Source organism: Sapajus apella, unplaced genomic scaffold (genome assembly GCF_009761245.1).
Source record: "Sapajus apella isolate SASKATOON/1434 unplaced genomic scaffold, GSC_monkey_1.0 scaffold28, whole genome shotgun sequence".
NCBI lineage: Eukaryota > Metazoa > Chordata > Mammalia > Primates > Cebidae > Sapajus > Sapajus apella.
This window is the reverse complement of record NW_022436968.1, coordinates 8,648,996-8,675,576: the sequence shown is the minus strand read 5'-3', so window position 1 is coordinate 8,675,576 and position 26,581 is coordinate 8,648,996. Positions and strand designations below refer to the sequence as shown.

Here is a 26,581-nt window from a genome sequence, read left to right as displayed (position 1 = left end):
AACATATATCTTGTTTTAATTTACATTTCTGTCATTTCTGGTAAGGCTTGAGTCTTTTTTCATATGCTTATTAGCTCTTTCTGGGTTTTTAAATTTTGTTTTCTATTATCCGTTTTTATTCTTGGTCTATTACTCTTCTAACACATCTGTTTTTAATTTTGAAAAAGTCTTTATTATACACATACATTTCTGTTCAACGTTGCAGCTACTTTTCCTCCTGACACATTTGTCAGTTTTAAAAACAGCTTTATTGACATATAATTTACGACAACATTGACCTGTTTTAAATGTATAATTCAATGAATTTTACTATATTTATAGAGTTTTATAGCCTTACTACAGTCTAATTCCAGAGCATCTCCATTACCCTAAAAAGAAATGTGACCAACATCAATCTCTCCTCATTTGTGCCTCCAGCCCTAAGCAGCTATTAATTTACTTTCTGTGTCTACATATATTTGGCTTTGGATATTTTATATAACTAGGATTATGTGATACATAGTCATTTATATTGTAGCATGTGTCAGTGCTGCATCCCATTTTTATTGCCTAACAGTATTCAACTGAATGAATAAACTTTTTTTTATACCAGTAGGTGCACATTTGAGTGTTTGCCGCTTCTTGGCTATTGTGAATGTTCATATGCTATGAACATTCATGTGCAAATCTTTGTGTGGACATATGTTTTCCTTTCTCTTGGAGAGACGTCTAGGAGTGGAATTGCTGCATCATATGGTAATCTATATTTATCTTTTTTAAAACTGTCAAACTATTTTCAAAAGTGACTGCACCATTTTACATTTCTATTAGTAATGTATGAGGGTTTCAGTGTCTCCATATCCTTATTGACATCATATTCTGTCCTTTTTATATTGTAATAACCATCCTAATGAGTATGAAACTGTATTTTATTGTGGTTTTGATTTGCATTTGCCTGATAATGAATAATGTTGAACATCTTTTCTTGTGCTTGCTAGCTGTTTCTTCTTTGGAGAAACATCTATTCAAATTGTTTGCTCATTTTTAATTTGGTTGTTCTGTTGAGTTGTAGAAGGTTTTTTTTTTTTTCCATATTATTCTTGATACAAGTTTTTTATCCAGTATTTGATAAGTAATTTTCTCAATTTTTGGGTTATCTTTTCACTTTTTAAGCACAAAAGTTTTTAATTTTAATTGGCTAATATATCTACTCTTTTATCACTTATGCTTTTGGTTTTCTAAATCATTGCCTAACCCGAGTTTATGAAGATTTCTTTCCTTATTTTCTTCTAAGAGTTTTATAGTTTTAGCTCTTACATTTAAAAATGTCTGTAATCTATTTTGAGTTAATTTTTTGGTACGGTTTAAGGTAGGGTTCCAAATTAATTTTTCTGTGTATGAGTATCCAGTTGTCCCAGCACCATTAGTTAAAAAGACTATTTCTTTGCCACTGAATTTGCGTGGCATCTTTGTCAAAAATCAGTTAACTGTGAAAGTAAAGGTCCCTTGATGTTAAAATGTACTACTATTTATGCACAACTAAAAATGCTGAAAATGTCACCATTATAAATATGTCACCATTGACTATTGTACACATTCAGATTTTAGGCATGTTAGTATCTGAATATTTGCAGTTCTGAATCAATGAAATCTATTATTTCAAAATAACATTGGGTTACAAATAAATGCATGATAACAGTAGTTGTCTGACCTCTAAATTATTTTCTCCCAAATTTTCCTTATTTATGGCTCTCTGAAAATATTTTATATAATTATGTATTGTTTTTCTCCTTGAGAAACAAAGACTTAACTGTCTCCCTTAATGGTATATTACTAGCATTTAGGCATTGGAGGTACCCATGATTTATTTAAATATATAATTGGATGCTCAAAGAGTTCTTCCACTAACCTGCCAATTTTTACGTAATAAATAAGTATGCTTTATTTGAAGATTTTTTTTTCCAAGCAAATTTGTTACAGGAAGTGCAGCTAAACAGAAGCGATGTTTGAAGTAAAAAGCTGCTTAAGAAAATCTGTGAATTGTCTGTTCTATTAAAGGGTAAATAGAGGGTGGCATTGTTTTAGTAGCCTTTTTTTTTTTCTTTTTCCTTTTTTTTTTTTTAAGCTAAAAATAAGTTCTTTAAGGACCTGAATTATGTCATTACTCACACAAGTCATAGTAATGATTAGGAACCAAGGGACTAAAATCACATTTAGTTTCGAAATGGAAGTTTGCTGTCTTGCTTTTATAAGGCTGTAGCATTCTTGTTCACTTTGGCCTTTTCATGAAAAGGTGACATAATCTTGTTCCAAGGGATGTTCTTTTGGCATGAAAAGAAGAAACAAAACATTTTACTTAGGATAAGAAGATAACTGTATTTTAAAAATAAGCATTGCCCATAATTGTCCAGCAATTTGAATCCCGAATGTGTTGACAATGCCTTTGGAAACACCAGGGAAAAGCATTGGCTGCTACTAAGGGGTAGAGTCGAAAGCTACGACAATCTGCTTTTCTTGTTTGCCTTTGTCCTCAAGCATGCAGTAATGGGAGTTTGATAAAATGCGAATGACAAAAAAAAAATGCAAATGGCATGTTTCAAAACCTGGAAAAGTAGACATGAAATTTTCAAGTCTCTGGTGATTTACTTGCTTATTAACTTCAAGTTTCTCTAGCAAAGTTTTCCTCTGTATTTTTGAAAGTGATAGTATAGAGCCTTATGTTAATTTATATAATGCAGAGCAATTTCTTCTCTACTTGAGATTTAAAGATTATTAAATAAAATATTTAATATTTAGGTTATTTAAATACTTTTATTTATTTAGATAATTAAAATTATTTATTGTATGAGATACTCTTTTTTCTGTTTTATTTATCTGGGTGAACAGAGCTAATCTTCCAATGTGTTTTATGATTATGGGCAGAAATCTTTGTATTCTTGTCTGTTGCCTGAGGAAGCATTTCTTCCAGCCCTTGAGTTTCTGTAGTTGTCTGTATCCTATTTCTTTTTCAAGAGTGTCAGAATAGTCCAGGCCGTCTGAGGAGGTCCAACGTCATCCTAAATGCTGAATTCAGGCTGTGATTCAAAATATTTACTTCACTCATATGCCCCAGGATAGCTGCCAGTTTCAGCCAGGTCATGAATGAACTTCTCGTCAGTTTGTGTGGCGAGCAGGCTTTCTTTTGCTTTCTCTTTCCCCACTCTGTTTACACTTCCTTTGGGTGAAACTTCTATGTAACATTGAATCAAGGATTTTAAGACTTGGTCTCCAGAAAAACAATTTTGATTAGTAAAGAAAAACTTCCTAATGAGCAAACTTCCTAAAAAGATGGTAATTTGAGATTGTAATTCTGTTGCAGCTGAAGGCATTGAAAGCAGTGGATGATGTTTTTCCTTTTAAAGATCCTTAACTAAGTTTTGGGTGCCAGTGTATGCCAATGCATTATATCCAGATATACTGGACTACTTTGATTTCCAAAGAGATAGGTCAAGTTTGTATTGATTTTGCATGAATTTCCTAGCTTAAGTTAAGGCTGATGTCCACAAAGACAGATATCCATAATTGTTATGCCAAGGGATGTTTTTGACACTTTTTTAAAACAATGGGAAACAGAACGTGGTAGCTGTGCAAGCCTACGCCGCTTGAGAGGGCCCAGCAGCATCCTGTGCTACCATATGCAAATATAAAGAGAAATAACGTTAGTTAAGAAAAGCATTTATGGAGGTGAATTTTCAAAGTAGTAGGGAGAGATTGGATAACCATTAACAAAAGAGAAACTTCACTTTTCAGGAATATAATAATTGAGAAAAAAGTGCATAGCATAGAATGCAATTCAAAAATCCCATAAAGCCCATTCTTAGCATGGCATAAAGGCTCTTGACAAAAGTGGGAATGTACATCAATACAGCTACTATGGAGTACAGTGTGGAAGTTCTTCAAAAACTGCAAATGGAGGTACCATATGATCTGGCAATCCCACTTCCAGGCATTTAACTAAAGGAAAGAAAATCAGTATATCAAAGAGACATCTGTGCCCCCGTATTTATTGGAACACTATTCACAGTCACGAAGATATGGAATCAATTCAGGTGTCTAACAACAGATGAATAGGTAAAGAAAACATGGTGTGTGTATGTGTGTATACACACACGTATATGTGTGTGTATACATATATATGTATAATATATATACGTATATATCTACATATATATAGGGTATGTGTATTTATATTCCTGTGTGTGTTCAGGAATATGCATATATGCATACACAATGGAAAAATTTGGTATATGTGCATGTGTGTGTTCAGCCATAAAAAGAATGAAATCTGTCATTTATGACAACATGGTTGGAACTGGAGGATATTATATTAAATGAAGTAGGCCAGGAACAGAAAAGTAAACACTGCATGTTTTCACTATATGTAGAAGCTAAGAAAAGTTGATCTCATAGAAGTAAAATGCAGAAGATACTAGAGGCTGGGAAAGGTAGGGAGATTGGGAAAATAGAATTTGTTTAAGGACACGAAATTACAGCTAGACAGGAGGAGTAAGTTCTGGTGTTCTCTACCATTGTGGGATTATTATAGTTAAAAATAATGTATTATCTAATTTCAAATAGGTAGAAGGAAGATATTGAATGTTCCCAACACAAAAAAGTACTAAATTTCAAGATGATAAATATGCTTATTACCCTGAACTGATAAGTATACATTATATGTATTGAACATAACTATGTTCATGAACACAACCATGAATATATTAAAGTATATATCAATTAAGAAAAAAAGACTCTTCTCTGTCCAAGGTGGCTCATGCCTGTGATCCCAGCACTTTGAGAGGCTGAGGTGGGCAGATCACCTGAGGTCAAGAATTCAAGACCAGCCTGGCTAACACGGTGAAACCCTGTCTCTACTGAAAGTACAAAAAAGTAGCTGGGTGTGATGGCATGCACCTGTAATCCCAGCTACTCTGGAGGCTGAGACAAGAGAATTGCTTGAACACAGGAGGCGGAGGTTGCAGTGAGCTGAGATCACGCCACTGCACTCCAGCCTGAATGACAGAGCAAGACTCCATCTCGAAAAAGAGAAAAAGGCTCTTGATAACAACTCCCTTCCTGACCATTCTCTCTAGTTAAGCAACTCACAGTTCTCTTTAAAAATTCAATCTTTCATCTCTTTGCACAACATTTTTCTCTTGCCCCAGAAAACATTCCCTCACTTGTACTGTGCCCTCACTTTCCTATAACTCTTTATGGGTTCTTGTACTATTTTCCACCATAATTGCTTATTCCTATAAATTATCTCTTGTGTTAGACAAATGTTTCCATAAGAGGCAGACTACCATTTCACCATGGGTTAGCATCGTGAATAGACAAACACACCTGAATTTTCAGTTAGGATATGAATCCAGAGTGGAGGGAATAAAGTTTCTAGGCAAGAGGACCTCGGGCACAAATGCCTGCAGGTGGGAATAAGCATGACTTGTTTCAGAGACTGGGGACGAAGGTTAAGAGAACCCTTGAACATAAAAATAAGTATATCATCCCAGCGCTTTGGGAGATTTGACCTCCTTGAGCCCAGGAGGTCAAGACTAGCCTAGACAACATGATGAAACCCTGTTTCTACAGAAAATACAAAAATTAGCCAAGCATGGTAGCATACACCTGTAGATCCAGCTGCTCTGGAGGCTGAGGTGGGAGGATTGTTCGAGCCCAGGAGGTTGAGGCTGCCGTGAGCAGTGATCACACTACCGCAATCCCAAAAGAGAAATATTCCTAAATTTGAAATTGAGGGAGATATGGGGATTGATTAAAAAAGTATTCTATGGCTGTATAATGGTATAATACACAACAATGAAAATGATACCATAGATCTGCCTTTATAAGCGGCATATTAAGGGGGGAAATGTACGTATATTTATTTAATAATGTCATCTTAAATATTGACTTAATATCTTTTTTACATATAAAAGGACATGCATGTATTTATGAAACAAGTCTTTAGGATAGATACTAATGTGTTAACAGAGGTAATTTCTTTATAGTGGGGTTTGGTATTTAGATTTATCTTTATTTACAGCCTTGTTTAATGTATTAGTTTGTTTTGCAATGTGTAAGGCTTTTATAATTAAAGTAAATACAGTAAATGTTAAAAAGGAAAGAAAGTACCATTGGTCTTGTGCATATGTTTTGTACTTGTTGATTGCTATGTTTTAAAAAATTATTTTGAAAATTTTCAAACCTATAGAAAATTTGAATTTCAGTAATGCAATGAACATCAAACAATACACTGTTTACTTAGCTTCACCCATTGCTACAGACATTCTTACACTTACCCCTAAATAGTGCAGCATGCATCTCATATAAACTAGGACATTTTCTCATATAACTACAATACAGTCATCACGTTAGAAATGAATCATTATGAATAATATTAATAGTAACAATGTAATTATTGCTGAATTATACATTATTACTTTTATGTACTCTGCAGTTCACAATTCAAATTTCCACAATGATTTCGATAAAGTTCTCTGTAACTTTGAAAAAAATTATTTGGACACAAAATTCAATCAAAATTCATCTTGCATTTGGTCACTATGTCTTATTGGTCTCTTTCAATCTGGAAGTGTTTTCTGCTCTTTTTGTCTTTCATGATGTTGACATTTTTGAGGACTCTATCCCGTGTGTCCTGTAGGTAGGTGTACTTGTATTGGTAAGAATATAGTGATGTTTGGTCTGTCCCAATGCAAAATTTTGTTTTTGACGTTGGAGTTTTAGTGTACAGAAATAATTTTCTCAATAGTGAGGACTGAAGTAATAAAAATAAATGTTTGAGTATAGTGTGCCATATTGAATTCTTTTTTCTACCAACCAAATCAAGTCTCCTGGATTCACACTCTTGCATTGTTGTCATAGGCACACGTCTCAGTCTTGTCTTTTATACCATTTTACACAAAGGTGTTTCATAGCCTTTAATTTTCATAAATATTGTTATGCCACAGAAAGAACGTCTGGGAATAGGTGACCATAATAATTTGCTTAATAGTTAGTTATCTAACAGTTGAGCAACTGGAAAACTTTACCGACAATTGCTTTTTCATTCATGTGTGTTATAATTAATGGGGCCAATAATAGCACTGAGACACTTTTGGATCATCATGTATTCTATATTTCTGATTAGTTGAAAGTCTCTAATATGTATAAAGTGTATATGAGAAAAATAATCAGTAGAGTATTTGATTAATCAAAGGTGTACTATTTCTCAACCTGTCTGAATAGAAATAAACTGTTACATTTATTTCTAATAATAATTTTGTGTCTTACCCCCCACAATATTCTTTTTTAGGTGATAGAAATTATGCCAAGGATGATCCATTGGAATTTAAGTCCCATCAGTGGTTTGGAGCGTCTGTGAGGTCAAAACAGGATAAAATTTTGGTAAGTATTCTGGATATTTACTCACAGGTGAGTTTAGTCTATGTGAAGACACAGGCGATTTTATGTTTTCAGGCTAATAGTAAAATTCAGTGCTCAAGGGCGCTGCAGTGTTTAACAACATAAGATAGCTCGTATCAAAGGCCACTCTATCCAGGGAGGCCATCTCTGTTGCCCTTCTGAACAGGTTTCCACTTCTTTTCACCCTCATTCCTACATTGTTTTACCTGCCCCACTTGATAGTTCCCATCAGTTTATTTCCACCCAACCGATTATAGGAAGTGTGGCTTTGGTTGACAAATGCTTCAGTATTTCCTCTCTTTGAAAATACAACATGATGTTGAAGTAGGATACAGAACAAAGAAAAGAAAATTACAACCTTCCTTCACCTCGTCTCCCTCTATGCCCTGTCCATTCCACTGCTCCTCTTCTCAGACACTTTCTGAAATGTTTTCTATAGTAGCCATCCTAGTTCTTCACATTCCCTTTCCTGTGTCACCACTGACTCTCAGGTCACTGAAATCCACTAGCATTTATACGTATCTACATACATACATGCCGTAATGTTCTGTTTTTTCTGCCAGTATCTCTTTTTATCTTTCTTGCATTCTCAGTATAATTCAGAATGGTCAACAACCCTTCTTTTTAAAGTAAATTGTTCTCTTGATTTCTGTGACCTGTGTTTTCCTGGTTTTTCTCCTATTTTACTGACTGCTCTTTTGTAGCCTCCTTTAATGGCTCTTCTTTTGTTCAATTTCCAAATATTGGGGAGTCCTTGATCTCCATTTGGCCCCCTTTGCTTCTTTTAACTACAACTTTTACCTCGAGGTTCCTAGCCATCTTGTGGCTGTGAGTATAATGCCCAAATCTGTACCTCTAGTTTTTAATTCTCTCTGGATCCTTAAAGGCATATTACCAGACTACATTTTGGCTTCCAAATGAACATGGCCAAAATAGGACTCTTCTTTCCTTCCATCAAAGAAGAGAAACAAATAAAAATCTATTATATATATCTTTCCCAATTTATTTGGAAGCATGGCTTTCCGCCCTATTCGCTAGCGAGCGCTCGCAATCTGCCTCAAAAATATATCTCACATTTATTAGTAGATCTTCGTGTCCGCTATTTCTACCCTACAACAAGCCACCATCATTACCCCCTTGAACCAGAGCAACGGCTCTTCCCATCCTGCTGCTGCTTCCCTTACCCTAACTGCAAGAAGGACCGGAGTGAACCAGAACATTTTACCTTCTTGATTAAAACAGTCAAGTGGCTTTCTATCACTCTCTGAATAAGTATGGCAAGCTCATCCTGGCCTAAAAACATCTACCAAAACAAGTCACTGGCTATGTCTTCAGCTTCCTCTCATTCCATCTAACATACTAAAGCCAAGCTTGTCTTTAATGCTTTCACATTCCAAATCATTTCAGTTAGTACCTTAGTGTTTCTCTTCCCTCTGCTTGTATTAGTTGTCTTTATGATTTATACTTGGCTAGCCCCTTGTCATTCAGATTTCAGCTTTATTTCCCCAGAGAGCCCTCACCCTATTTTAATTACTTACATAGTATTTATTATTGCCTTTATTTTTTCATCTAATTATGCTGCATAGGGAAGGATTTGCACAGGAGGTGAAATTTCAGCAGGATTTTTAAGGATGTGCCACATTTCAGCAGTTGGAGCTAAAGGATGGGGTTGAGAGTGGGGATATTCTAGGCAGAAAAAGGTACAAAGAAGCAGCAGTAAACAAAGGGAGCACACCATCCACTCTGGGGCATCAAGCACATGTGGAGAAGTAGCCAGTATGACCCACTTCCACTGTTCTCAGAGTACATATAGAATAAGTCATTGTTGATATTCTGCAGTGCTTATGTTAGCACTTTGCTTCAAAAAGTATTGTAGAAAATCAATTAAACCTTTTTCACTAAATGAATTGTTACACATTTGGTAGATTACTATGCTGTTAAAGCATTCATTACTGCTCCATGTGGTATTAAAATCTAGAATACTGAAAACAAAAAGGTCACAGTTTATTTGGAAAGTAAATAAAATAAGCACTGCACATTCTTTTACTCTCTTCATAAATTATTTGCTGTATAATTTACGGGGTATATTCCACATCCGTGAGTGTTACTTAGTTCAAAAGCTAATTAGGTCTCAACCTTTAGCATGGTATATTACATCAAGAAATATGCTACCTGAAATAACTATTTTGCTATTTTGAAAAAAAAAAAATTGCACTCCTGCCTGGGCAACAGACTGAGACCCCATCTCAAAAAAGAGAAAGTGATGTTATATTCTGAAATAGTATAGAGCATCTGAAACACTAAATTTTTAGAAAATCTTTATGTCATAGACCAATCCTTTGATTTTAGGCCTGTGCCCCGTTGTACCATTGGAGGACGGAGATGAAACAGGAGCGAGAGCCTGTTGGAACATGCTTTCTTCAAGATGGAACAAAGACTGTTGAGTATGCTCCATGCAGATCGCGTATGTACAGGATATTGTACCAGCTTTTAAGAAGGGGGTGGGCAGCCTAGTTTGTTAAAAATGTGTGTGTGCGTGTGTGTGTGTGTGTGTGTGTGTGTGTGTGTGATTAAAACATGTAGACATACTATGATGATGAGAACAAAATGAAAACAATCCTACTAATATAAAGAGATTACAAATGTGAAGTAAACTGGTTTGCTTTTTCTCAGAACTCATTTTCATCTTTCTTTGTTAGTATAATAATTACTATCTGATTTTAAGAACCTATATTTTTAATTACTAATAGTCAAAAGATGCTCAGTTGAGTTTCTCTAATGGAGAAGATATGGACCTCACAACTAAAGATTCTTACTCAGTAGGTTTGGGTCAGACCTGGGTACCTGCATTTTTAACAGACTCTACAAGGCAATTCTGATAGATACCAAAGTTTGGGAACTCCTGCTTTATATTAATAATGATATTGAAGTAAAAAATATTATGTCTTAAAGAGCCAAAGTTTATATTGAAAGATGAACACTGAACTCAGAAGCCTTGACTCTGAATTTTCCTGCTCTTAATCAGGATTTCTTTGTAAACCTGCTACCAAGCCCACCCCTTTTTGGTGATCCAGAGGATTTTATGCTCTTCACTAATATTACTTGAAATTCCAAAACGAATTAATATCATGGCTAAAGATGACTTTAGGCACTTATAATTTTGATTATGCTTTTCCAAAATCTGTACATCTCTTCTCTTTGGAGATTCCAATCCTTTTGTGCCATGCTACCCTTTGTTGAATTGGCTGCTACTCCAGATCTTCCTTGTACCAGAAGCATAAAAGTAGATTACTGAAATGCAGTATAGTGTTTATACCTAGAGCCCTTAGGCCATTATTTTTTATGTTCCACCGGTCACCACATAGTTTAGTAGAGAGAATTAGTAACAAAAGCACAACATGTAAGACTGCTACAACTACATTTTTTTTTTTTTTTTTTTTTTTGAGACAGAGTTTTGCTCTTGTTACCCAGGCTGGAGTGCAATGGCACGACCTCGGCTCACCGCAACCTCCGCCTCCTGGGTTCAGGCAATTCTCCTGCCTCAGCCTCTGGAGTAGCTGGGATTACAGGCGCGCACCACCACACCCAGCTAATTTTTTGTATTTTTAGTAGAGATGGAGTTTCACCATGTTGACCAGGATGGTCTCGATCTCTTGACTTTGTGATCCACCCGCCTCGGCCTCCCAAAGTCCTGGGATTACAGGCGTGAGCCACCGTGCCTGGCCATTTTTTTTAATCCATGTTAAGTGACATGTGACACCAGGTCAAAGGGACTCTTCTGTCCTCCATATTCTAAGTAATTGAACCTATGGGAAACTGCAGATTATTTCAATAAACACTTATTTTCTTAGCCCAGCACTTTGATCCTACATGTTGTAAGTGGGAAGTGAACATTAAAAGAATGATGCCCACTCAGATCTGTATTGTGTGTTAGGAAAGAGAAAAAATTAGGTTAGAATACACTGCACAGGATGGGGGAAATTGAGGCTTTATCCTCAGTGCTTGGATGCCATCTGCACTGCCATCTTTATGTTGGTATTTTGGTTATGGTACTGTCATCTTTGGTGGTATGTAGAGAATCTGAAGACCAAATTTGTATTTTTAATTTCTGTGTTTAAAGAATATTCCCATTTGAGAAGATAACTTTATAACTGTAAAGAATGAGCTAACGCTTGTGTGCTAGGTTTGTTACTTATTATGTGATGTACACACATACACACATCTACCCTTATTTTCATTTGATGCATGTGGGAACTGAGATTCACACAGTTGAAGCAATTTTATTTCCACATCTTATGGTACTGAATGGTCAAATGAGGATTTAAACCCAAGTTTGTCTATTCCAAAGGAACCTTTCCTCTACATTATTCACGGTAGAAAATGCTTTCCACGTCCATTGCTTCTGTATTAAGCACAGCTTTTCTACAAAGAATACATCCTGCTTTCATGACCCAGGTTTGGATAATTCCTGATATGTGAGAATACGTGGAAATCTCCGGAAAACATACATTCTAACAATGAAGAACGAGGGTTATTCACATGCTTTTATTTGGTTTAGGCACAGAAATGTTAAAGTCATTTAAAGCCATATTATGACTTTAACATCCAAATCAGGTGAACGAACTCTGGCTTGTGGGCCTCTTTTTGTGAATAAAGTTTTATTGGCATACAGCCACATGCATTTTTTTATGTGTCATCTATAATGGTCTAGTAGAGCTGTGAGAGTTGAGTTATTGCCACACTATGTGGCTTCTGGGCCTAAAATATTTACTGCTTGGCTTTTTTTTTTTGAGTCGGAGTTTCGCTCTTGTTACCCAGGCTGGAGTGCAGTGGCGCGATCTCGGCTCACCGCAACCTCCGCCTCCTGGGCTCAGGCAATTCTCCTGCCTCAGCCTCCTGAGTAGCTGGGATTACAGGCACGCGCCACCATGCCCAGCTAATTTTTGTATTTTTAGTAGAGACGGGGTTTCACCGTGTTGACCAGGATGGTCTTGATCTCTTGACTTTGTGATCCACCCGCCTCGGCCTCCCAAAGTGCTGGGATTACAGGCGTGAGCCACCGCGCCCGGCCCTACTGCTTGGCTTTTTACAGAAAAGGTTTGCTGAACCCTGATCTAAATAATAATTCCTCAAATCTTAGGACAAGCTTAAAGAACAATCTCAAAAAACGAAAAAGCATAGTGCATGCCTTTGTTTCTAATAGACCTAGTGCTTTCAGTAACCCTTGATTATTGTACATGCTTTTTGATTCAACCTTTGAAATATTAAGCCACCTATTATAGGCCTAAATTATGAGGGAAATCTTGTTCAGAAAAGACAACTCAGAAGTGGAAGTCTGAGAACCTGGGTTCTATGCTGACTTCTGCTGTCCACCTATACATTCAGGTGTGCGTAATTCACCTAACCAGTCTGGGCCTTTGTTTCATCATTGGCAAAACAATAATTCTCAAAAAAACCTTCAGAGATATAAATTTAGTATTTTTACCTGTTTCATACTTAAGTAAATTACGCAAACCAATCATTGGTTTTACGAGGCGATGCCAGTTTTGTAGGGCCACAATGCTAACTTCTTAACAACTTTGCTTGTCTTGGTAGCAGATTTTTGGTTGTTTTATTTGTTTGTTTGCTTTTGGGTTTTTTTTATTTTTATTTTTTGGTGGTTAGTTAGTTTGGTTAGTTGGTTTGTTCTGTTTTTAACCTGACTTATGTGGACACCCTGGACAAGGAACTTCACTGTCTGTCACTAACTTACCTTATTACTAATTACATTTGCTTTAGCTTTTCATAACTGCATGACAAAACCTCACATCTTAGGAAAGCCATAAAGAACAACCTCAAAAAACAAAAAAGCAGAGTTACTTAGGGAAATTAAGTAACTTGACCCTGGCCAACCAGCTAGTAAATAAGAGTGTGGACCTGACCCCAGGCATGTCTACACCACTACACTGCACTGTCTCAAATCAACGATACACTTATCATTTCCTGAGTAATGACAAAGGGCGTTATGCAATAGACCAGATGTTCTTCTCTTTTAAATTGCCTGAGCCACGAATCATATGATGTGAATACTCTTTCCACTCCATGCTCAAATTGAATCTTTTGTTCCTTCTCTCTGCTCTCTGATGCTAATACTATTTGAACATAGATTTTTCTCAGCAATGATTTCTAGTTGGCTTTTCCTTTCCCTTTGTCATTACTCAGGGAATGATAAATATAATATTGATTTGAGCCAATAATCAATTGTTTCAAATTGATTCACGTCCTACTCTTTTATTTACTAGCTGGTTGGCCATGGTTAAGTTACCTAGTTTCCCTAAGCATCAGTTTCTTTAATGTCATGTAAAATGCTTTAGCATAATACCTGACTCACAGTAAGGGCTTAATAAATCCTAGCTGATCTTACTGTCAGAATCAATAATATTACTATTTGTAATATCATTACCAGACTTAACAAATGGGAGAAGTATTAACCATCTATGAGAATAAGTACCAGAACCTGTACTAAAATAGGTTATTTTTAACATGAAAGTCTTTAAATTGGCAGAAGCACTCAGTTTAATATATACCTGTTAAGAAAATTTTAAGGGACAGTCATGCTTTTTAGCTGGATACTCTGGGAAACCAAATAAAGTGGATAATTGTACGGTATGATAATCAAAACAAGAATGTCTTTATAGATAGCTTGAAATAGTTCCCCAGATGCAACTTGAATAAAGGAAATAAATAGCTGACTTTCTCTAACTTGAGGTTAGAGCAGAATTCCTTAGTCTGATTCATTAGTTGCTGGAAACCCCAGCCCCACATTTTCCCACTCCCTCTTGGTTAGAAAAATTTACATTGGTTTAGCGTTATACTGTTGAGGCTATTTTCTTTCAAAAAAAACTTTAAAAAAATTTAGATATTAAGTGTGTAATCTTGGGGCAGTTTCCATGATTCAAAAATGAGTTCAAAATTTCTGATGGTATTATTTGGCAGAAGTTCTTACGAGTTTGTCCTTATGACTGAAAACAGATTTTTTTGGTTCCTGTATTTGGGTGGCAAATACAGTAACAGTACAACTTTTTATGTGTTTGTAACATTGGCCACAATAAGTCTTTGATAACTGAAGGATACTGTTTTCCATTGTTCTCTGTTATCCTCAAAGTAAAATAAGGGGGAAGTGTTCAGATTCATCCTTACATGTGTTCTAAGTACCATATTGCTCGTGATTAAAATTAATTTAAATTAATTGTCTAATTGTTCAGAATTAGCCCCTTTCTGTGAGAACTACTTAAAAGGGAACAACTATAAAAGAGCAAAACTATTGAGCCTACTGTGGTTGGAAAATACTTGAAAGGGCCTTAAAGATGGTTACTTTAATTAGATCTCCATACTAAATGTGTAAAGATAGTTTTATATTTTACTTTTTGAAGAACATTAAGTTCTGGTCTGTCCATTTCCTGAAATTCTGAGCTATGTTATTCATCTTTACTGTTGGCTATAAAATGTATGTATAAGAAATGCATACTTTAGGAATGTATGTATCTCTTTGCTGCTATTCATAATAACAAAGGTCTTTGCAAGGAACTAGCAACCTTAGTGTAATAGGAAGAAAGAGGAATTTCAGATTGGAATTTTTAACTTGCAGATCACAACTTGTTAGTGTTTTATGAGATCAGTGTAGTGGGTCACAATAGAATGAAATAAAATGGAAGATATTAGAGTGTATTCTATGTAATAATAAAAATATTGTTTCATGAGATTTTAAGTTGTATCTATATGTTTTATACACACAGTATATGTTGGGTTGTCATATAAACTATAATCTTTTTGTGGATTGTGGTCAAAAAATGAAATGTATCATTTTAGTTGTTTTTGTTGTTGTTGTTGTTGTTGTTGTTCTCTGCTGACTGGTCCAGGTATTTAATCTGTGTTTCCATAGCTGAGTAAATGGTGCTGATAAACATGCATACTAACTTTCTTGGAATGTGATAACCAAGTGCCCGAGTGAATGACCACTCTCAGAAACTGGCACATTATCTTGTGATTCTAGTGATATCAGGTTTTCTCATGTTTTGTTTTGTGTTATTTGTTTTTGGGTTTTTGTATATTTCCAATCTTTTTATTTTAGAAGATATTGATGCTGATGGACAGGGATTTTGTCAAGGAGGATTCAGCATTGATTTTACTAAAGTAAGTTCTCATTTAAGACTGAATGAGATTCAGATCTACCTTACTGATTAAACTGTGGTTAAAAATAAACTGGCCAATACCTCAGCTCCTTTACAGCTGTTACCTCTTTAATGAAAACAGTTAATAAAACGATCCATTTATTTTGACATTCTTTGTCTTATATTATTCCCTCCCTAGTAAACATTGCTTATTTGAAATAGGGAGACATCCCCCATCACTCTGGGAATGGAGGAAAGTAGACAATCTCCTCAGTAAATGATAGGTAACTATTATGACTTAATATTAAAATTTCCAGTTATATGAATTTATAGCATATTAAAGTTTTATATTTTTAATTGAAATTGTTTTTCTTACAAAAGCTATCAATGGGAGATTTATTACAAAATTAGAGTTACATAAAAGCTGAGAAACATGGATATTTGCCATCTATTATGTGCCTGTAAGCACTAAGTGAAGCTGACAGTGTGTAATAATTGTAAGAAATCTCACAGGCAGCGCTCTATGTATTTTTTACTAAATTAATATTCTCTTCAGAGTTGTATTTTTTAATCTGTTTTTTGAAAATAAGAATTCCATTTGAATTTTCAAAGGTAAATTTTCTGAAGTACTTTATTTTCTTTTCTGTGTTTGTTTATTTTGGTGGGGGGAAGTATGCATATTTGAGTATCAAATTGAGAATATTCCTTCTAGGGAAGTCTAAAAAATATATTGATTGATTATATGGAGACCTTCCTTAGAAAACTTGTGTGTAGGCCTTCTTAGAAATGTGAGCAAAGAAGAATGCCTTAAATGTATGAAAACAACTGAAATTGAAATTTTATGATGCAGAAGCACTAGTAAAGCATTTTCTTATTTTTAAGAAATTTGTAGGCTGGGTTGCAGTGGCTCATGCCGATAGTCCCAGCACTTTAGGAGGCAGAGGCAGGGGGATCACTTGAGCCCAGGAGACCAGCTTGAGCAACATAGTGGGACATCATCTCTACAAAGAATTAAAAATTAGCCAGGCTTGGTGATATGTGCTTGTAGTCCCAACTGTTAGGGAGGCTGAGGCATGAGGATTGCTTGAACTGCAGTAAGTGAGGCTGCACTGAGCCATATTCATGCCACTGCATTCCAGCCTGGGCAACAGAGCAAGACCCAGTCTGAATTTTTTTCTTTTTTTTTTTTTGAGACAGAGTCTCACTCTGTCACCAGGCGCCAGGCTGGAGTGCTGTGGTGTGACCTCGGCTCACTGCACCCTCCGCCTCCCGGGTTCAAGCAATTCTCCTGCCTCAGCCTCCTGAGTAGCTGGGACTACAGGCACGTGCCACCACGCCCAGCTAATTTTTTTGTATTTTTAGTAGAGATGGGGTTTCACCATGTTGGCCAGGATGGTCTCGATCCCTTGACCTCGTGATCCACCTGCTTCAGCCTCCCAAAGTGCTGGGATTTGAATTTTTTTTAAAAATTATATTTTATCTGTACTTTTATTTTATTAATTTTTTTTTCTAGACCTAGGTACTGATTATTACAGTTAACCTCCTTAGGTAATTTGTTTTTAATACTCTAAATTCATACTATATTACCCAAAATTTAGACTGCAAGTAAGCCAAACAAAGAGAGAGAAAGTATATTGATAAATATCATGTTTAAGCTTGTATGATACATTTCTAAATAGATATTATATATTTTTAACATATATAATGTCCATCTTTTCTGTATTTAAGCCTATACAGCTGTAACCCCAGTAGTACTGTCATACTGTGAAAGTCATTGCTAAATTAGGTGTTCAATTTCTTAAACACATTTCTGAGAAAAGGGTATCTTTTTGGGGCAGGTAACTTAGAAGTGTCTTTTACGTAGTCAAGGCAAAAGATTGTCTATTGAAAGTTTGGAAGGGCTATATGTACATTTGGAGGAAAAAAAAAATTTCTTTTCCCCCCAGCAAGAAGAGATTTCTAAAATATTGTGCTCAAACACAATGTAGCTTGTGTTAGACACTTTGAGTTAGTTAAATATAAGAAATACTAGGCAAGCAGAATTTGTATATGTATAATACACCCTGAAAATTTTATTGTTAACTTCACTCTTGTTTAGATCTGAGACAGTAAAAATGGCAGAAAATTTTTCAATGATTATATAAAGACAGTTTGCTGTATATAGTCACAAATTTAATATACAAAATTAAGAAGTGACTTTTAAAAATTGTAACCTGATAATACTTTGCATTAATACCTCATTTCAAATATGTGAAGCAGCCAAGATCCACAAAAAAGTTTTATATTTTCACATATTGAATGAATATAAGTTTTCTTTTAAATTTTATTTTAGAAAAGACACAGTGAAAACCACTGAAGCTGAGTTAGATGAATGAGATTTATGATTTTGTTTGCTTTAGATTAGATTAGATTAGATTAGATTAGATTAGATTACACTAGACATAAATCCAGCACTTTGTGAGGCTGAGCTGGGAAAATTGCTTAAAGCCAGGAGTTAGAGACCAGCCTGAGTGAGGGAAGACCTTGTCTCTCCAAAAAAGAAAAAAAAAGGTATCATATTAAATTTTAAAAATGTAATTAACCTGGTAATGATAAAGAAACAATACTGTATTGTTCAGTCATATATACGTATACATATATATCTTATGTTTTACATTGATTTTTATTTTGAAAGGTACTTGTTCTTAAATATGTATCTTTTTTGTGTGTGTGATTTCATCTAGGCTGACAGAGTACTTCTTGGTGGTCCTGGTAGCTTTTATTGGCAAGGTAGGTTAATATTTTTTAAATTACAATTAGTGACTATGTGTCACTGATTCACCTGGCTTACTGTATGCCTATGACATTTTACAAATTATTTTAAAGAAAGAAATGGAAATACAATTAAAGCATATAAACACTCCATTTTACACAGTGTTTTAAAAAATGATATTACATCTAATATATATTAAATATGTGTATATTCCTAGAAGAAAATAGAAACTGAATATTTTAAAAGTTAATACATACTTTTATGTTAAATGTATTTTAAAAGTAAATATATAAAGTAATTTAAATTTATTTTTATTGTGTGTGATACGTACTTCTACATGTCTGTACTCTAGGGGCCATGACACAATCATTAGGCAGTGTGCCAGACTCATCTATATAGGCAAACTGTGGCATTCTAAAAGGCTTTGAAAGTCTTTTGAAGTTGCTCAGTAGGATATTTAAGTGATTTTTTTTTTTTTTTTTTGTTAGACAGAGTTTAACTCTTGTTACCCAGGCTGGAGTGCAATGGCGCGATCTCGGCTCACCGCAACCTCCGCCTCCTGGGTTCAGGCAATTCTCCTGCCTCAGCCTCCTGAGTAGCTGGGATTACAGGCATGCGCCACCATGCCCAGCTAATTTTTTGTGGTTTTAGTAGAGACGGGGTTTCACCGTGTTGACCAGGATGGTCTCGATCTCTTGACCTCGTGATTTTTTAAAATTAATTACTGATATTGAGAATGATCTCTTTTAAGTGTTTGGGGACTTCTTAAAAACTGAATATCTTGGCTTGGGTGAAGTAGCTTATGCCTGCACTTTGGGAAGCTGGGAAGCTGAGGCAGGAGGCTCGCTTGAAGCCAGGAGTTCACAACCAGCTTAGGCAGCAGCAAAGTGAGACCCTGTCTCTACCCCCCCCAAAAAAAAACAGGCATGGTGGCCCAAACCTGTAATCTCAGCACTTTGGGAGGCTGAGGTAGGCAGATCACCTGAGGTCAGGAGTTAAAGACCAGCCTGGCCAACATGGTGAAACCCCATCTCTACTAAAAATACAAAAAGTAGCTGGGCATGGTGGTGTGAGCCTGTAATCCCAGCTACTTGGGAGGCTGAGGCAGGAGAATTGCATGAACCCAGGAGGAGGAAGTTGTAGTGAGCTGAGATCATATCACTCTACTCCAATCTGGGCAATAGAGCGACACTGTCTCAAAAATAAATTTTTTAAAAATATAATTAAACTGGCATTGATATAAAGATACATTATTATATTATTCTTCAGTCATTCTGGGAGGCCTAATTAAATTACCATTTGAACAAATGTACAACAGATTATTGCTAAAAGTTTCAAAATAGAAAACTAAAACTTTGCTTTCCTTATGTTTCATTTATCATTAGAGATATACAATTATTTATCTCATATATTGACATGTTTAGTTTCTGCTAAAAAGCGCCATTTATGAGGCAAACTATTGTGTATTAGCATTCTGATATTTAAGCATTGTCAGTGTTTGGAAGAATTGGAAAACCTTTGAGTATATTGATTTGAAATTTTCAAGTTTTACACTTGAAAATTCTATAATATAATATAATAATACAAGTTTTACACTTGTATTCTATAATATGCTTTCCTAACTTGCTTCTTTGTAGAAAAACCCATGCTTGCTTTTGCCTTGTAGAGTGGGAAGCTAAAGAAAGAGATTTGCTGGAGGATAATGGAATGGAAGGAGAATAAGAAGGAATGAAAAATAGGAATAAGTGAAAAGTTGGAAGGCAAAGGAGGGAATGAAAAAAGAAAATTTAGAATTCAGGCATCACAGACAGGGATCAGAATGTGAGACATAGTAAAACTGAAAAATCGGAATATTTGTGGATTATGCATCTATTGGGAAATAAAATGATTCAGAAAAATTATAATTGAGTTTTACTGTTTTAAAACAAAAAAAGCAGATTTAAAGTACATATGAGAAAATGGGCGATATGAATACTTTCTAGTTAGATATAGAAATATCGATTTGTTTTTCTTCTTTATTGCTGATTATGTCATTCAGTGGAGGGGAAGGAATTATCTGATGAGCAGTGCGGATGCCTGGGAACCAAAATTGTCAAGGAAGCTAAATTTAGTGATTCTCAGTTAGGAGTACTTGTTAACTCTGTCTTTTTAAGAGATACACTGTGAACATATAAACTTTTAATACCTTGGGTATTACATATATAGGAATAATACTAATAGGAATATGGACATTCCTATTTATTCCAAATTAGGACAGAGAGGTACTATTAATATTAAATATATTAGAATTTTATTTTTAGTGGTCTGTAACATATAGCTAAAAGACTCAGTAAAATGGCAGATAGTATTTTGTTTTAATAAGATTAAAATCAGCAGATGTCACCCAGGATAAGTACATTAGAATGAATTTTTCCACAGATTTCAGAATTGTTGTTAGAATGGAGAGAAGAATAATGTTTTATTCTGAAGAAATAATGAATTTTCCTCTGTTCTTTCATACAAGAAATATTTATTGAATTTCATATTTTCTTGGTACTGTTTAAGCCTAGAGGATAAGATAGTGACCCAGACAGAGAAAGTGTTTCTGCCCTGTAGATTCAGTCTCTGTGACTGAACAAATGGGAACGGGACTGAACATGTTAGCTGTTACACATTTCTTTCTAAAACAGAAGAAATAATAAGACATTATTTTATCCATATTGTGGAGACGACATTTGATAAACCAGCTAACCTTTCTTGGCCTGGAGTGCGAGCTGATTTTTGTGTAGTCATCCAGATTTCTTGTCTGCCTAATAACAAGGTTGTGAATGAGAGTGAACTCATCCATTCAGGTTGTTTCCTAAAGATATTTACATTACTAGTTAAAAAATATCAATTGAACCAATTATTCTGATTATAAAGGTAACAGTATTTAATTGTTTCAGTAAATTTTTCATGTTTTAATGGATTGGTTGGGTGATAGCCTTTCATTTTATTATTCTATGTATTTAATATTGCTATCTAGTGATTTAAGACAAATCCTGTTTTCTTAAATTTTTATTAGTAGAGACTGATTTCTTTAAGTACTGGCTTAAACAGAAATAACTTTAAGTTAAGAATATCCATTTTCAAATTTAGTATGATCAAGGAGAGTTATGTAAGGCTAATAATTAGAAGTATTAATATTGAATATTTTCTTTCATGCAGGTACCATATATTATCTGCATAATAAAATTCCCATTGGAAGGTTACTTATTATACATATATACATAATTTTTTTAGGTCAGCTTATTTCGGATCAAGTGGCAGAAATCATATCTAAATATGACCCCAACGTTTACAGCATCAAGTATAATAACCAATTAGCAACTCGGACTGCACAAGCTATTTTTGATGACAGTTATTTGGGTAGGTAAAACCAAAATTTACTTACTTTTGGAATTGTGGTGTATTTGTCCTATATCTGCATATGATCTTTTAAGTAGAAAAATATTTTATGCAAAATAGGATTTTTTAAAACATAAAGAATGTACAATTTCAAATTATTTTTGAGTACTTCGGTTATGTTACATTTCAGTAATTGCAATTGATGAGAGTGATTATTTGTGCAGTGATAATAATAATAGCTAGCCTTTAAGATATGCTTTCTGTGTTCTGGGTATTGCTTAAGGTGACTTGGTGTGTATTCACCCATTTAATCTTCACAAGTCAAGCATACTGCATGATTCTCATTTTGTAGGTGAAAACACCAAGGCACTGAGAGGCAAAATAACTTGCCCAAAGTCACTCACTTGTAACTTGCTGTTCTGAGATTCAAATGGAGGCAGTCTAACTCCTGAAGTTTTTTAAATTCATGATGCTAAATAAAAGTTTTAGTCTTTAGGACTTATTAACATGTGTTCTCTCTTTAAATTCCTTTCTTATATATTAAAACAAGTCATATATGACAGAAATAGTACTTGCTGATTGAGAGAATTTATTGCTCCTTTTTGATAAGTTGTAAATTTGTGGTTTTTAACAGACTCCTTTGTAAAGTTAATAAGACAATTTTAGTTTTCTAATTAAAACAGCCTATTTGAATATTTAACTCAGTTGTTTCTTTTAAAATTCACTTATGTATGAGTCTGCTATGACTAGGGGACAAAATATTATGTAATTAAAGGAGTTTCTTGAAAATATTTTCAAGGAACACTTATTCAGCAGATCTGCTGAAGGTAACTTCCTTGCCCTGATGGTTCTCCCTTTTGGTTTCCTGTTCAGGTTACTCTGTGGCTGTCGGAGATTTCAATGGTGATGGCATAGATGGTATGATGCACTTGAACTATATCTAATCTTTAAAAAAATTAGATTAAGCATTTGAAACATGTGGCATTGAAAATTTTAAGCAGTTTGAGTGGCTGAGTACTGTGGCTCAAGCCTGTAATCTCAGCACTTTAGGAGACTGAAGCGGGGGGATCCCTTGATCCCTGGAGTTCTAGAACAGTCTGGACTCCTTGGTAAAACCCTGCCTCTAGAAAAAATACAAAAATTTAGCTGGGCGTGGTGATGCACACCAGTGTCCCAGCTATTCAGGAGGCTGAGGTGGGAGGATCGCCAGACCCTGGGGGAGATTGTGGCCGCAGTGAGCTGCGATCACGCCACTGCACTCCAGCCTGGGCAACACAGCTGAGACCCTGTCTCAAAAATAAAAAAAGAATATTTTAAATAATTTTAAACCATTGTTATGGAATATAACAGAAGAAATGAGGGAGATTCTAGCACACCGGCAAGAGTTCAGGCTAGGTCTATGCTCAGCTTCCTCTAGTGGCTGGTGAAATTGAGACACCTGCACTTGGCTTCAGTGCCTTTCCTTTCTGTGTCTTTTTAGCCCCCTACACTGTTAGTGATTTCTTTAGTGCCTTCCTCCTTGCCTTCAGCAAATTCATTCCTCTGGGAGAGACTTATTTTCTTCCTTCTTTAGGCATCCTTTGTTACCTTCTGGGTTATCTCTGTACAGTTAGTATCCCATCCTCTCATTGTCTATCCATCTTCCTTCAGAGCTCCATTTAGGAATCATAGTCTTTACCTGATTTTGATCACATTTCTGTGCCACAGCCACTTCTGCCCACTTCAGTTTGCTCTGTATTATTTTTCATTACTGTACACTTAGCTTTTCTTCATTCTTAGGTTACTTTATCTTGTCTATTCTTGTTTAGCAGTATTACAGATGACTCAAGGGCTTATTTGCATTATGTTTGAAAGCCCTCGGGAATTTGTATTTTGTAAATTTTGATTTTATAGTTTTAAAATGGTAGGGCTCTTTGCTATGGAGTACCAATTTTTCTAAATCGATTGTTTGTTTTGAACTGAAGTAGTAAAACTTAGAGCTTGCTGACATAGTCACTTCTTTTTTGCAATTTCCACTGTTGGTCCTAAAAATGCATAATTTGTTTGTTTGTTTGTTTCAGACTTTGTTTCAGGAGTTCCAAGAGCAGCAAGGACTTTGGGAATGGTAAGAAAGTTAATGGTATTTTTAAAAAATCTCTAAGTTATCTTCTGTTTAACTAGATTTCATATACTTCTGATTTTCCTTCACAGGTTTATATTTATGATGGGAAGAACATGTCCTCCATATACAATTTTACTGGTGAGCAGGTATGCTTTCAAAATATGATCTCCCTCTCCCACTATAAAAGCAATATCTACTCATTGGAGAATATTTGGGAAATAAAAGTGTAAAAAATGAACTATAATCTCATCAAATAGATAATCCATCGAATTCTTATCATTTTGGTCAAACTATTATCATTTCTCTTTTGAGTGTGTGTGTGTGTGTATATATAAAAACAAAAATTGGTTTACTCTGTATTTTTCATTTTGTCTTGCCTTTTTCATGCAATATTTTATTATTAGAGTTTCCTAATGTCTTAAAACTTTCCTTGGCAGTATCAGAATGGTTTAATGATTCTATAATATTCAGTATGATAGATATAAGATAGGCTTTAAATATTTCATCTTTGTTTTAACCGAAGTAATTTGGATATTTTGGCTTTTTTTTTTTTTTTTTTTCTATTTTGGCTTGTTTTTGTCTGCCTTTTTGTTTTTTTAGGAAATACAAAATCGCATAAACAAATACAAAAACACAAAACCACAAAGACTTCTTTTTCTTTACTGGTAACATTAAATTCTCTTTTAAGGATGATCTGTGCCTTATAATCTTGTTAGATGCAATACAAAGCATGGCACAGATGTGTGTATTACAGCTATTACAAGCCAACTTCATTTGCACTACATGAAATTAGATATTGCTCAGCTAAAAAATGCTAGCACTTTTAAGTATTAGGCATTCTCTGTGAGTACACGCATTTTATAAAATATTCTGTATTGTATGTCTCAGAGAATGAAAACGTAAGTTGGTCATGATGAAGAAAAAATTAAACAGTAGGTAGAAAAAAAATCCTTCTCATAGTTTGCAGATCTGGGATTCAAGCCTTTTTGTTCAGTCGAGATTGTTGGGCTTTGGGATAGGATTGATAGGGTGACTGGCTACACTCATGGTCCCCAGAAACCTCTTCCCATTTGTGTGGCAGTCAGGATTGATACACAACCTGGGGAGCCCTGTAGTTGATAGGCAGTTAGGGTTGCTGCAGGGGTGGTCCCTTTGTTCAGTTGTGACTTCTCCAGCTCAAGCAGCTTCTCCTGTCTGGTGTCCCATGTATGAGTCTGGATCCTACTACATGCAGTTAATGATACTTTATTCCTTCTCCACTATTAAGAAGGGGTGTGGCATGTTCTCACTCATAAGTGGGTGTTGAACAATGAGAACACATGGACACAAGGAGGGGAACATCACACTCTGTGGCCTGTCGTGGGGATGGGAGGACTAGGGGAGGGATAGCAGGGGGTGGGAGGATTGGGGAGGGATAACATTAGGAGAAATACATAAAGTCGATGACGGGGGTATGGATGCAGCAAACCACCATGGCATGTGTATATCTGTGTAACAAACCTGCACGTTCTGCACATGTACCCCAGAACTTAAAATGTAATAAAATAAAAAAGGGGAATGTGACTAGAGAGGAGTGGGAAACATGACTTTTAGATGAGGACAAACATAGGTTTTCCATGCTCAGTCTGTTACTACATTGGATAAGGAAAATCTGATTCCTTATTTATAAAATTAGGGATGCTGGCAACTTCCTCATGGGACAGTTGTGAGAATCAAAAGAAAACCTTTCAATCATAGTGCCTGGGACAAAACGTGTCTCAGTAAATGCCATCCTTTCTTTATACTTCCAAGCCAAACATCCTAGGTGACTAAGGCCCATGAATATTATTCTGTTACATTCTAGTCAGCACATCAACCTCATACCCCAAACACAGTATATTCTATTTCACAAGCTCTGTTCTTGTCATTTAATACAGAACACACCTTTCATTTTCCTAATTATACTGTATCAACCCAAAATAGATAATGTAGGAATCTCCCTTATCATTCTCTCTTGGTATTTGAGCCAGTCAAATTTGAGAAGTGTTGCTAACTTTCCTTTTTGGGCTTGTTGACTCATTTTTCACCTTTATATTTAATCTGTCATCTCTTTTAGTTTTGTTTTGCACTTTGAGCTCTCTTTAGAGCTTTCCTTTTTCACATTTATTTACAGCTAAGCTGCTCTCCCTATGAAAGCCAATGGTCTCCTTTGGTAGGAAGAGGACATTTCTGCTTCCTGTGCATAACAAGCTCATAATAAACCCAAACACGCTTGTACTGTATGTTATTCAAAAGCAAAACCATGTGTCAAATAATCTATAGAGATATGAGGCAAAAATGAGCTCCTTTTCATATCTTTCCAAACAATAATTTTTAAACAGTAGAATTAGTTTCACATAGGGGAGCCAATTATTATCTATTATTAATAATTATCATCTGTCGTCCTCATGACATAGGCATCCATATGTAACTTGTTGAGCTCAATCACAACATTTGTCTGTGGCTATATACCTTTGTTAGTGTGCTTGGGTCTGGTATGTTTTGGGAAATAGAGAGAGGGAAATAATAGGGTAAGCCTGGGAAAAAGAATTGATTGTCCCCGGACTTAAATGTCATGTATCAACAACACTGGAATGATGTACATGTAATATATTGTGGCCATGATCTAGGAAAACAACAAGCCTCATTACCTGGTTGTCATTGTGTTGGTAGAATAAACAAAAGATAAGACACTTGGATTGAAGCACTATATGCAGAGAAAAAAAATAACCCTTTCTCTTTGGTACATATATTACAAAT

The 26,581-nt window shown here is 35.2% G+C and overlaps 1 protein-coding gene and 1 long non-coding RNA gene across 2 annotated transcripts in view; both read left to right on the top strand.

Moving 5' to 3' along the window:
• Positions 1-26,581, top strand: part of ITGAV (integrin subunit alpha V) — a 91,236-nt gene that overhangs the window by 27,056 nt on the left and 37,599 nt on the right. The window contains exons 3-10 of the mRNA XM_032292724.1: positions 7,325-7,416; positions 9,784-9,898; positions 15,545-15,606; positions 18,308-18,353; positions 21,598-21,723; positions 22,576-22,620; positions 23,763-23,806; positions 23,893-23,949. Of these exons, the coding sequence (XP_032148615.1) occupies positions 7,325-7,416; positions 9,784-9,898; positions 15,545-15,606; positions 18,308-18,353; positions 21,598-21,723; positions 22,576-22,620; positions 23,763-23,806; positions 23,893-23,949 (587 nt within the window). The remainder of the gene's footprint in view (positions 1-7,324; positions 7,417-9,783; positions 9,899-15,544; positions 15,607-18,307; positions 18,354-21,597; positions 21,724-22,575; positions 22,621-23,762; positions 23,807-23,892; positions 23,950-26,581) is intronic.
• Positions 19,472-20,800, top strand: LOC116561057. The gene is made up of 2 exons (XR_004273269.1): positions 19,472-19,881; positions 19,925-20,800. It is a non-coding gene; the product is annotated as an uncharacterized LOC116561057 (long non-coding RNA).